Below are 12457 nucleotides of genomic sequence, written 5' to 3'. Positions count from 1 at the left end.
TTCACGCTGCAATAGAAGAGTGTTTTATTGTTAAAATAACATTGATAACACAGTCATATTTTTTTTCCAACTCAGGCTGCATGTATGAAAGTCTTACTGGTTCAGCCGTTAATGGGTCAAAGTGAACAAAAAGTTTTAAAAAAATGCAATTACAAAAGCAATATGTTTTCTATCATAAATAAATACATTTCAGACGCCCAGACTGAAATGAGGGACAGGTGAGTGAACACCGATAAGAAGTTACAAAAACATTTAAAAAAAGAAAAGGAAAAAAAGGAGGAAATATTCCCGAGAAACATAAAAGATGTAAAAAGTGTTTCTGATTGACTGAGAATAAAGACATGGGGTCGACTTTGTGTTGTCTGTACAGTTCACAAGCAGATATGATCCTTTACAAAGTGCTACCTCCACTTTGAAATACAAAGCAAACTGAATTTGCCAAGACATGCTGGAGGAAGCTAAGGATGGAGGTGACGCATCCTAAATGACAGGAGAGGAGCCAGTAGGAAATGAAACAAAGAGCGAAGTGAAGCTGTGGGGGCAGGAGGTCCCCAGAAGAAAACATTGACATTAGAACTCAGCGGGGAATGACATGTCGTCTCAGTTTATCCAGTGTTTTCTAAAGGCTACTAACCACTGCATCTAGCCTAGTTTACCAAGAGAGGAAAGTGACTTTCCTACATCGAAATACCTCGAGGTGTCATGACAACACAGAAACACAGGGAAACGGAGAACAGCAAAGACCTAAACTCCCTAAAGCACCGCATACCTACACTGACCGACACTACTGACAGAAGCTACTTACACGGCACTGCATTTAGATGAAACGCTACCACACGACGGCACCAGCAGTTTTTTTTTTTTTTTTTTTCCCCAAGGCCACCGCATCACCTGACCTGGTTCCACCACGGTCACGGGCGCTCGTGTGGAGATGTTGACACGTCTCGAAGGACGCTCGGCGGCTACATCGACTCTAAGGTTTCACATCCTCTCAGGCTGCATGGATGCAATGGTCTCTACAGTTTAGGCAATATTTGTTCTCAGCGAGTTTCTGATAATTACCGTCATAAAAACTACATGTGGGGTGCGGGTCGACTTGAGCGAGCGTATCAACAAATGGCGGGGACGTGTCAGTAAGGACTGCAACGAAAGAGATGATCTTCAAAGTTCTGAAAACAACCCGGCGACGTTAAACATTGGTTTGAGCTCCATTTGGCTTTCACGCTTGGTGCTTCTCAGTCACAACGCTGAACCTGCTCTGAACGTGCGCTTTGAGTTTCGACACCGACTGTCTGGAGATTTGTAAAAAGGACGTACTAAGATAAATGCTAAGACTCAAGACCCCTTTGTGTTATTTAAGGCTAAAAATGAAACAACACAGTCCTAATCCATGTCTCAGCCCCTGTGTCATCAAAGGCTAGCATGAATGTACATTCAGTTTAGTTTTAAAAAGGGGAGGAAAAAAACGAACGTATTTGAACTTTACATATTCGAACATAAATTTATTTCCCCATAATCAAAGCAGTGTGTTCATTATCATCATAATAGTCACTGTGATTATCTCCCTACAACCAAAATCTACACACTGCACAGTATTGACTTGCAATATAAACGATGATAATGACCTGTTATTTACAAAGTATCAACATGATCAATTATAGTATCACACATAATATCCTTTAAACAGGGGATGCTACAATGCCTATTAAACCGCTAAGGACTAAAATACGCTCTGAAAGCCTAAAATTCCCGTTGTTAAAGATAAGCCTTGAAGGATTTTCTCTAAATATATTGAAGATTTTGACATTAGAAACTCTGAGTTCCTGTTTGGTGCTTTATGGAGAGTTGCAGTTTAGCTACACTGTGAGGAAAACTACTCGAGGAAATTGATGTCGATTAGCATCCGGGTAAGAGGGAAGTTTACGTTTGCACGCGACCGTTCAGCTGCAATATATCGTGAGAAAATCCAACACTTCATCACGTCTGAAGTCAGAGGGAAATGAAACTGACGGCACGGCGAGGCCTTGCTTAGAAACGTAGCAGAGGAGGCCGTGCATAGCCCCCGAAAGATTCAGCTGGTCCCCCGTCATGAGAAAAAAGGTCTGTTCCCGCGGCTCTGCTGCTCCAGCTGAACAAGTCTGGGATATTCAGCATTAGGATTTAGTTACTCTTGACATTGTACAGTCAGTAAGGTACAAGTTGATTCTCTCATCGCGAGGTGAGAGTCAGCGTGTGTGTGTGTGTGGAGTCTAATGAGGCCATTAGGAATGGGAATTCCGATTTATTTCAGTCATAAAAACACAGTGTAAAATGTTGCTGAAAAATGGTAAAAAAAAAAAAAAAGTGTCAAAATGCACAGGTTTATTGCCAACTTCGCTGCTTTTAGGTTAACAAATTTTAGTTAAATGTTTTATTAATTTATTAATAAAACTGATAATGTTTATTTCAATTTGTCTAGTAAGAGAATAACGGCAATGTTTAAATTGGTATCTCTGTAACCCCTTTGTGTTTTGATATCACATTTAGAAGATAACAACACATATAACCACCAATCAGCAATTTAAGGCTGATATGTTGTAACAGAAACTCGCTCCTCTATTTTTGTATAAACATGTTCCCATTCCTAATGTTCTTTAGGGTAAACATGATGGATTGTGTGTGAATCGGCCTCCGTCTCCTTTTGCAGCTCTACTGTCCCGTCACCTCTATGACGTCGTCGTCAGAGCTGTCACCGCCGTTCTCTGTGTTCGGGTGTCTGTCGGGTTGGGTCAGGGCGGCTCCCAACAGGCTGGAAGTGGGGTTGTTGAAATGGGAGAGGAAGCTAGACGTCGTAGAGCCGGAGTTGGGCGAGGAGAACGGCCCGGACCCCGAGAGGAGGGAGTTGGGGAACATCCTCGGCTCAGAGAGCAACGACTGACTGTAGTTGAGGGGGAAACTGGATGAGAGCAGGCCGGCCATGTTGGGGTTCATCAAGTACGGGGGCAGGGAACCTGACGTTAGAGAGGAAGAAGTGGCCGCTGAGGGCGTAGATGACATGGGAATGGTGGTGGAGGCAGAGGAGAAAACGGTGGGCAGAGAGGACGAGGAGGGGGTGGTGAGGTGTCCGTTCCCCGTGGCAGATGGGAACATGGTGGTCTGTAGGTCAGCCAGTGTTTGTCCCGATGTTGGAAGGAATGATGATCCACCGCTACCACCCATGAGGAGCGGGTGACTCATGTGACCCAGGTTCCCCAGCAGGGAGGAAGAGTTCAGACCCACCGCGGGAAAGCTAAGTCCACTGGAGCCCATGGACAGTCCGGGGAAATGACTTGGAGCGGAGGGTCGTTTGCCGACTATCTGCGCGCCGTCCTGGCTTTCAGTGCTCTTGCGTTTACCGCCTCGCATCTCCAACGCCGAACTCAGGAGGTCGTCCGCGAGTTGCCTGCTCAGATCGCCGGTCTGATAGTTCTGTGCGCCGCCCCCGTCCCCCGCGGGCAAGGACGACGCGTCCGACGGCGACGGCAACTCATTCCCCACGCCGGCGGCGGCGGCGCCGTCGCCCGAGGACGAAGTGTAGCGGCTGAGCTCTCTGAGGATCTCGGAGCTCAGCGGAGAGGAGGACCGCTGCTCTCCATTAGGGGAGCGCTGCTGCTGCTCCACGGGGGACGAGCATCCGTTACTGATTACAGAACCCTGCGTGTCTGTGGAGAGGAGAGAAATGCAGTCAGGAAACTCCAGGAGACGTCTGCATGATTTCTGCCTCTGAATAATTTATTGCTGAAGCTCTGAAAAGAATATAGCAAAGCCCGACATGAAGCCACCTCTACAAAATCTTGAAAGCCAAAGTTAGTACTGCTTCTCCAGTTTCTATGTCATGCAATTTTTAATAGCTCTAAAAGCTCCTCGTGTGCCACAAGAGACATTACACCGATTAATTAATATCGCTTTTGCTGTATTCCTTGTGATGTATAAATCCGTGGGCGAGAGGCCTTCAAGAGCACCAAAAAAAAAAAAAAAAAAACACCTGCTCAATGCTGCATGGTTGAAATTCAACTGTATGTGAAGAACAGGAGGAAGCAGGAACATGAATCTGTACCTCTTGAAGCTGATGAACCACCAATTACCGGTCGGCTGATCTTTCCCGATCGAATAGCAAAAATTCTTCCGTCGTTCGTCCTGATGTAGGTACCTGTGTTGGACAATACGTTAACTGAGCGAGGCAGGTGACTCGAATGTTTCCTAAGCAGAGAGTCCGCAGCATGTTATTGCAACTACCTTTAGATCCTCTGATGATGTGGATACTCTCCCCGGCACTAATTCGAGCTTGAACGTCTGTCGAGCTGTTGGCTCCGGGGATCACTATATCTGCGGACCCAGACAAACAGCTGGTGTCAGTGTTGACTTCGCGAGACATAGCTGACGTAGGTGATGCAAGTGATTTCAGCCCTTTACGCATTTAAAAACATGAAATCAGACCTGTTGTGGTGACAATTCTCTGCACATAAACGCCAGCTTTCTGCAGAAAGTTGACCGGGAGGCTGCCAGCGGAGCCGGAGACAGACATACCCATGCCGGCTTGACGAGGCATCATGGGGACGGGGGTGGACTGGATGGGTCTGACACTAGCCACGGGCTTGTCATCTGGTCTGGTCATGGGACGCCTGGGAATGTGAAGGTTGGCTGAACTCATGAGGTGGTCACACAAATTAGAAGAAGTGCCTGCTGCGCTGGAGATCCATTAGAAAAACAACAGGAACATGCTACAGCTACAAAATGAAACAAATCTCTCACCGTTATGCAACAAAGGGACTGGAGAGCATTGTTCATTTTGCGATGAAAAGCTGGGCCTCATTCATTCAATTCATTCCACAACAGAAAATAAGGAACAAACTATCAACCGGGAGGTAAAACACGCAGCCTGAGTCTCACCAGCCACGTTGGTTGAATGCTGGTATGTTTGCGAGCTGATGGTCGTTGGTCGGGTAGTAGGGGGCATACGACGGCCGAGAGTAGGGCACAGAGGCTCGTTTCTCGTCCTCATAGCTCTTCTTGGCAGCTCTCTTCTCTGCTTTGGTGAGTTTTGACTCCTTACGGTCGACCAGCAGAGACTCGTGGTGGAAAGGTTTCTATGGAGACACATGGAAAGAGGAAAATTCATTTTGTAAATTGTGTAGTGATCCTCACTCATATGGTCTTTGTCATATCCGTCAAATAGTTGTACTCCTGCACTTTCCCTTCTCCTGCATATTTATTTATCACAAACATATTTAAGAACTTTTAAGATAATAAAATGTTTTAGCAACCCAAGAATACTACTGGGCCATGTACACCAATCAGACATAACATTATGACCACCTTCCCATTATTGTGTAGGTCTCCCTTGTGACTGATCAGAGATTGGACGTGATTCTTCTGAGGGTGTCTCATGCACTTGCAAAACCTGACATTTTCAGCAGCACATCATTCCACAAATAACTAAAGCTGCTGTGGGCTTCTGAGCGCATGAATCTGCTACTAGATTCCCTGAGGTATGAGGTTCAGTTACTGAACGTCTTGCAGAGCCTAGGCTTTCGCAGAGCACATTTTTTTATACAACTCTACCTTGGTGATGAGGTGCGGGTAAAGCTGACAGGCTTGGTATATCACTGCTTCGAAGTCCTGGGATTCGGGGGAGATTTTCTCAGTTTCCGGCTCCTCTTCTACAAAGTGTAGCAGCGACTCCACTTCCTTACGTGTGAAGTTCAGCACAGGGTTCAGGTCATCAACCACACGGTCTGTAAAAAAAAATAAAAAATGAAGGAACAGGATTTTTACATGGTGCATGTAATCAATGTAATATGAATAATGAATAATGTAAAAAGGTAATCCCTTACCAGACATGCCCTGTTTGGAGACCTGTCGGTCATAGATCTTCTTCTCCAAGGTAAAGTCACAGACAAGACGGTATATGCAGCAAGGTTTCCTCTGACCATATCTGTACACTCTGCACACTGCCTGGGCATCGTGACAAGGGTTCCAGGATGCGTCAAAGACAACAACGCGATTGGCCCCTATCAAATTTACCCCCAAACAGCCCGCTCTGGGAAAGACAGGGAAAATGAGTGATGAAACTTTATGCCGGCGTGTGGAGGAAGCGTGAGAAATGTTACGGGGAAGAAAAAGCAGAGAAACAAACCTTGTAGACAGAAGGAAGACCCATGTTGTCCTGTTCTCTCGGTCGTTAAACTGATTGATGAGCCGTTCTCTTTCTGAGGCAGACGTACTCCCATCCAGTCCTACAGACAGACAGAGAGACAGACAGTCATCACATAAAGTACCTGAAGATATCTGAACTTTCAGCAAAGTGAAGAAGACATTTTAAATGTATTACTTTATTGAATTCTTATAGGACACTTTGTCATCTCTGCAGAACAATTAAACGACTGGAGGAAGCTGTAACTATCCCAGCTGCATATAGAGTGTGTATAATATACATACATAAAATCAACAGTGTCTCGAGCAAAGTAAAAATGATTTAGCGGCAGATGTTACATCCGTGGATACTAAATCACTAAAGACAAACCCGAGTGAGAAGTTACCATGGTGAGGACTACACTTTCAGCAGAGTTGCTAGCTTCGGAGAAGAGCACAGATTGGATGACTCACTGTAGTAATTGAGGTTGCGAACCCAGTTTGGGTTCTGGCTCTCAGTGGAAGCGATGCCTGGAGGCATCGGCCTCTTTGATAAGAAGTCCTCAATGACGGACAGGGTGGACAAGCTTTGACTAGTGGAGACACAGCCGGAAAAGAACAAGGGTTAATGAAAGTACATGACCTTTTAATGGCTGGAAACAGAGATAAATGTGGTTTACTAAAGGCCATCATTCTGGTTAATTGTGAAAGTGATCCGAAAATACGTCATGAGATCGAGCAGTATTAAAATATTAATGCTGGTTAAAAGCACTTAAAGTTAAAACAGTCAGATTCATAATTAGTCAAACTGCAGCCAGTCTCTTCTCTAAATTGCTTTGTGTTTAAAGACACTTACCTAAAGACCAAAATCTTGTCTCCTCGTGCAACGCTCTCATCAATCAGATAGAAGAGCAGCACCATCTTGGCAGAGTTCTCCAGAACGCCCGTCTGGTAGTTTGACATTATGTCATTTGCCTAAGATGCATAAATGGATGGAGAGACTTGTGAAGAACCAGACATTGCAACTCCCTTAAAAGATATGTCAAATATCACAAGTTAGCAGGGAGAAGCTTTGGGCTTTAGCAGAATGGTGATGAATTAAAAACTTTACTCATCAAAGCAGATAGATTCTAGATGGGAACAGTAGCTCGATAACATACCCATTCATATGTGATGACCTGATTGGCTCTTTCCTGAGAGGAATTGAGTGGTGGTAGGTTGCTGTTGCCTTTGCTGTTGCTTGAGTCTGCTACTTTGGCTTTGAGGCCAGCACTGGGTGCAGGACAGCGAGGGTTATTAGCTGAAGTTAAGTCATCAAGATCCAGGTCCTGCTCATTGGCCTGATTCTCCTTCTGCAAGGCTTCATAGAGGACATCTGGGTGGTTCCAGATCTGGAAGGTAAGAAGACTCAGTTACTCGGAAATAACAAAATTGGATGAAAAGAGAAAGCTAGCGAGTGTGTAAATGAAGCGACCCTTACCAGACTTTTTTAAGGAAAGCATTCTCACCTTGCAGCACACACAGAAGGCCTTCAGCGGGTTGAGGCCGAGCCAGCCGCTGTTCCCCGCTTCTCGAAACCGCTTCATGAACTCGGTGTAAAGCGCCCTCTGAACGGGAGACAGTCGCACCAGAATCACATGCTCCTCCTTGGTGGGAAGCTGGTCTCGCAGCACATCATGACCTCGTCTGTGAACCAGGAAAGCAGCCCCAGAGAGGGTTGTGAGGTAGTGTCTTCCAGGGCAGTATTCTCTTTCATTCATGATGTCCAACTTTTGCATCTGACTGAACGCTTACCTCTGGACGAAACCCTCCAGCAGGCTGTGCAGCACGTGACTCCGATAGCGCATCAACCGAACGTCTTGAGGTGTGCTGTCCACGCACTGACCGTTCAGAATGGGACGTTCAAACATGTTGCTGAACTCCTGACGTGTGCCTAAAAAGTCAGGCCTGACGAAGTCCACCATGCACCAGTATTCAATCAGGTTGTTCTGCAGAGGGTAACCGGTGAGAACCACCCTGCGCCGGGAACGGATATTCTTCAGGGCCTGCGATGTGCTGGCGTGGTAATTCTTAATCCGATGACCTTCGTCACAGATCACCACGTCTGGGCCTGGCCGTGCTATCGCCTTTTCAATGCCTATGAAACAATGAGACAAAACGAAGTGCTGTATGTGTCTAATCCCTATTTAAGCAAATAGACCATTTAACAAGGCTTTGTGAGGCCTGTGCTGACCTTTCATGAGTTCCTGCTGTCTATCTTCTTCATCCAGGTCAATGATGACAGGTCCAGCAGGCTTCTTCGATTTCCTCTTCTTACCCATCACAAAACTCTTCTTCATGGACAGCAGGCGGTACATCTCGTAGCCCATCAGCAGCACACCTCCGTCTCTGGACCACTCTTCCACTACCTTGGCCCTGGCCATCGTTGTTCTGCAGGTCACACAGTCAACATGGTTACCTAATCAAATGCTACGAGATCTTAATCCCGTACAAAAAACGGCACGTTACATACTTGTGCTCATCGTTGAGAATGTGAACTTTGAAATTGCGGCCAGTGACGAGTGTGGGGTCAGTTTCAGGGGAAAGGGCTTCTTGAGGTGGGAGCCAGATGTTAAACTCAGTCATCCAGTTTTGAAGTGTGTTTACCTTGTGTAAAGGAAAGACAAAGATTGTTTAATTTAATCCAAATAAATCAATAACTTCCGGAAACATGAAATCTGTGTGTTGTTTTTAGTTCAGTATACTCACTGGGACAATGGCCAGCACAGTGTGGGCTTCAGTATTTCTCAACAGGATGTCAATGAAGGAAATGACTTGTAGTGTCTTTCCCAACCCCATGCTGTGAGCGAGGATGCAGCCAAATCCACTGCTGGTCTTATACCGCTCCAGGGACTCGATGAGGTTATCATAGAGAAAACGTATCCCTCCAATCTTAGACATGACGAGAAAAATGTTTGTGAATAAACAACCTGTAGTGAGATTTTCTGCTACTGGTTATTTTCATTTCCTGATATGGAGAGAAGTCATACTTGGTGAGGTTTGACAGCCTTGGCCAGCTGTGGCGCGAGGTAAATATCTTTCTCCTCCGCAGGGTGATTGATATTAACCAGCACTCGACCCAGGGCGTCAGGCTGGTTCAGAGCGTCGTTGATGTGCGCTCCGCTGCTCTCCTCAGAGCTGGTGGCGCCATCGGCATCCTCGTCGGCCGACTCGCTGCTTATCTGCAGGGCGTCTTCATCTCCAGAACTCAGCTCAATTACATCTGCTCATCATTGACGAAACAAACACCGTGTCAGCTTTTGCTTTAAAACGTGGAAATCACTTGGACACATGAGTGTTAGACCTGTACTATCTTACCATCTCGAATTGGAAGTTGAAGCAACTTAGGGTCTACTTTTTCCTCTTCCTCACCACTGCTGTCCAGACAGATCACATCCTGCTTGGTGAGGACGGCGGGGACCAAGTGAGACACCTCGTCTAAAATCGAAGCAGTGTCCACTGTTAGAGAGAGCGGAAGAGAATTGTACATTTAGAGAAGTTAAATGATCGAACAGAAGGTTGAAATTCACAATAGTCACCTAGTTGAGAGTCCGGGAGTGTTGGGGCGGGTGCAGGAAAGTCCTTCCTCTGCTGCTCGAGACGTTTCCGCCTCTCCATCTCTTCCTGTTGAGCGGCCTTGGTCCCAGCCTCCAGCTGATCCTCTTTTAGCAGCTTTCTATAAGCATGATGGAAAAAGTCCAGTTACACACAAATAAAACATAAAACTACACAGAAAGCACCTGTGAATTGTGGAAAAGAGCTAAAGGCACCTGATGTTCTTCCTCATGTGTGCAGGCTTCGATGGCTTGGAAAGTTTGGACCCTTTTGACGATTTCGAGGATTTAGTTGATTTAGAGGCTTTTTGTTTCTTTGTTTTGCTGGACAGTGGCTTGCTCTGGCTGGAGTTCTCTGGGCTGCTGGGAGGCTGAGAACGAGAAGCAGGTCTGGAGGGGGCCCTGGAGGACGGGCAGGACGCAGGCTGAGATGGAGGCCCAGAAGAAGGCTCTCCGGAGGTAGCTGAGGTGGAGTCCCTGCCATCCTGAGCTGTTTCTGTTTGGCTCTGGGCGCTTTCAGGTCGGTCTTGAAAGAGAATAGACAGTGTTTCCGTTGACTGGTATGAAACAGCTGACATGCACTACATACATCTGTTTTGGCTTTATCTTTAAAATCGCTGAGCTCTAAGCACCAGAAAGGGTTACATTACATCAACGGACACAAGAAAGTCGTTAATATGTCACTCACCGACGCTATCATCTTCATCATCGCCATCATTTTCATCTTCTTCTTCATCCTCGTCCATGTCATCCATGTCCTCCTCCTCTTCATTTTCCAAATACTCCTCTTCACTGTTAAGGCTGGCCTCCAGGTCACTTTCTGAAATTGCCTCTTCAGACATGGTGTCTTATAGGGCTCTCGAAGTATTACCTACACACCTTCATCAGGAGCCCTAAAACAACAAGACACATCATGTCACATCATAGCTTTTTTTTTTAGTTATTGGTATTTTGCATTTGACGCCTATTAATTAATTACAAAAATGCAAAAGATTAATGTTATCTATCTCTAAACTGATATACATATTTTTAGTTGAAGATTAGGTTTATTTGGCGAAAACGATGCAAGAAACACAACACAATATATAATAGCTGAACAGAGAGTTTAGTGTGAACACTTACCAATATATCAGGTACACTACTGAAAATGAATGTCTTCTATAATAAAGTTCCAGCACTAAATGCCCCCTCATGACTATTGGAGTGTTCAGTTTATGTGGAAACAGTGTTAGAAAGACGGTCAATCAACTATAAGATCATTTTGGAGGATGCAGTTTGTAGTACTCTTAAACTAGATTGAATTAAGCACAAAGGGCTTTTTGTTTGCTTTTGAGTGTAGCCCACTGACTAAAATGAGGCAATAGAATAACATAAACATGTGTTGGTAAAAAAAATAAAAATACAATACATAGTACTACAATCCGCAATGAAAATACTGTTCAATAAACAGATTTCCCAGTTATTTTAAACAAATGCCCAGTACCATAAACTTCATGAAGCTAAGAAGCAGCACAAGATTGTTAGCACTGGTGTACCTAACGAACTGAGAAGTGAGCATGTTGCATGAAAATGTACCCCTTTTGTGACTTATCGTAATGAGGCCGTTGTTATAAGCTATAATCCGCATGTTATGGTAGCTACTGCACACTGAGTATCAAACATAGATATCTATTATCGAGTAGTGTTAGTATTGATCAGTGTAACGATTATAAGTTGGAGTATACGCTACACATGACGTGGGAGAGAACTCATCCAATGGCTTTTGAGCTCAGGATGGAGGAGGCTAGCAGGTAGCAGCACATCCCCACCCCTGCTCCCATTCTATTGTGGTTGTGTTAGTGTTAGTTAACAGGAACGCCAAGTAACTATTGTTAGGTGGCTTCTAATAGGACTATTCAATTACATATGCAGAAATGACACCGTTTCTCAGGCTGAGTCAGCAGCCCAGTGTGCTAGCTAATTATACAACAATAAACGCAGAGCAGCACCAATAAAAGCTCAAACACATGCAACCTCCGAGGTCCATCGGTGGCAAAAAAGCATAATGTCTGGCTGTAACTTGAGCTACAAGGAACAAAACAGCCTGCTCTGTCGAGGCGACGGTTTTGTTGGCTGTCGTGGCAAGATAACAATCTAACATTGTGTAGGTGTAGCGTCCCCGGAGCTAATGCTAGCCTAAATTACACCGAGGCTAACACTAAGACGCGTCTGTTAGACTCAAACATAAAGGTGTTGCTGGAGCTTACCTGGTACACGCATGTGCTTTCCTGCTCAAGAAGCTGGGCTGATGGCGCATGCAATGTTCATTCAATCAATAAGTACAGTAATTGTGTAAATGAACTGATAAACGTTACTAATTTCCATTTTTTGCCAGTGTGACCTCGATTACTGTCCCCGCAGAGGATACTCCAACTTTAGTTCCTGCCTCTAGCGCTTCCTTCAGTCGCTCACTTTACTACTACGCCAATACACAAACTAGGAATATTTTAATCATTGAATCACGCATTGCATGTGTAGCACAGTTTATCAATATTGGTATTTCCTGTAATTGATTTTCTTTGTTCAGTTTGATTCTCACAAAATATTCAACATTTTTTAATTTTATTTATTTATTTGTTGTTTTATCAAAATACGGTATCTTCAGGAGGTACTGTGTGCTTGTTTTGGTGAAACTTAAGTTTATAGCCACTGTTACGATAAATATGACATTGACC

The 12457-nt window shown here is 44.9% G+C and overlaps 1 protein-coding gene across 2 annotated transcripts; it reads right to left on the bottom strand.

The window, feature by feature from the left end:
- Positions 1-7: 7 nt before the first annotated feature.
- Positions 8-12260, bottom strand: rad54l2 (RAD54 like 2). Of its 2 annotated transcripts, none has more exons than XM_047583141.1 (22): positions 11990-12260; positions 10432-10636; positions 9960-10269; positions 9729-9865; positions 9508-9627; positions 9180-9412; positions 8899-9081; positions 8663-8796; positions 8384-8580; positions 7945-8287; positions 7659-7836; positions 7311-7541; positions 7007-7125; positions 6625-6743; positions 6155-6254; positions 5853-6058; positions 5581-5753; positions 4909-5105; positions 4456-4640; positions 4255-4344; positions 4076-4168; positions 8-3680 (listed from the first exon to the last, which is right to left on the bottom strand). In XM_047583141.1, the coding sequence occupies exons 2-22, from the start codon at positions 10583-10585 to the stop codon at positions 2689-2691; spliced, it is 4494 nt and encodes a 1497-aa protein (XP_047439097.1). In that variant the 5' UTR covers positions 10586-10636; positions 11990-12260; the 3' UTR covers positions 8-2688. The 2 variants fall into 2 exon arrangements, with proteins under 2 accessions (XP_047439097.1, XP_047439096.1); XM_047583140.1 differs by having other exon boundaries at positions 9508-9648; positions 11990-12259.
- Between the last annotated feature and the right edge of the window lie 197 nt (positions 12261-12457).

The sequence above is a fragment of the Mugil cephalus genome, chromosome 4 (genome assembly GCF_022458985.1).
Source record: "Mugil cephalus isolate CIBA_MC_2020 chromosome 4, CIBA_Mcephalus_1.1, whole genome shotgun sequence".
Lineage (NCBI taxonomy): Eukaryota > Metazoa > Chordata > Actinopteri > Mugiliformes > Mugilidae > Mugil > Mugil cephalus.
This window is presented reverse-complemented; position numbering and strand designations above follow the sequence as displayed.

Coding starts and splice junctions, on each gene's coding strand:
- rad54l2 (XM_047583140.1), bottom strand. CDS start 10,585: ATGTCTGAAGAGGCAATTTCAGAAAGTGACCTGGAGGCCAGCCTTAAC. Junction 9,866..9,959: donor CACATGAGGAAGAACATCAG/GTGCCTTTAGCT, acceptor TCATGCTTATAG/AAAGCTGCTAAAAGAGGATC. Junction 8,797..8,898: donor CTGTGCTGGCCATTGTCCCA/GTGAGTATACTG, acceptor CCTTTACACAAG/GTAAACACACTTCAAAACTG.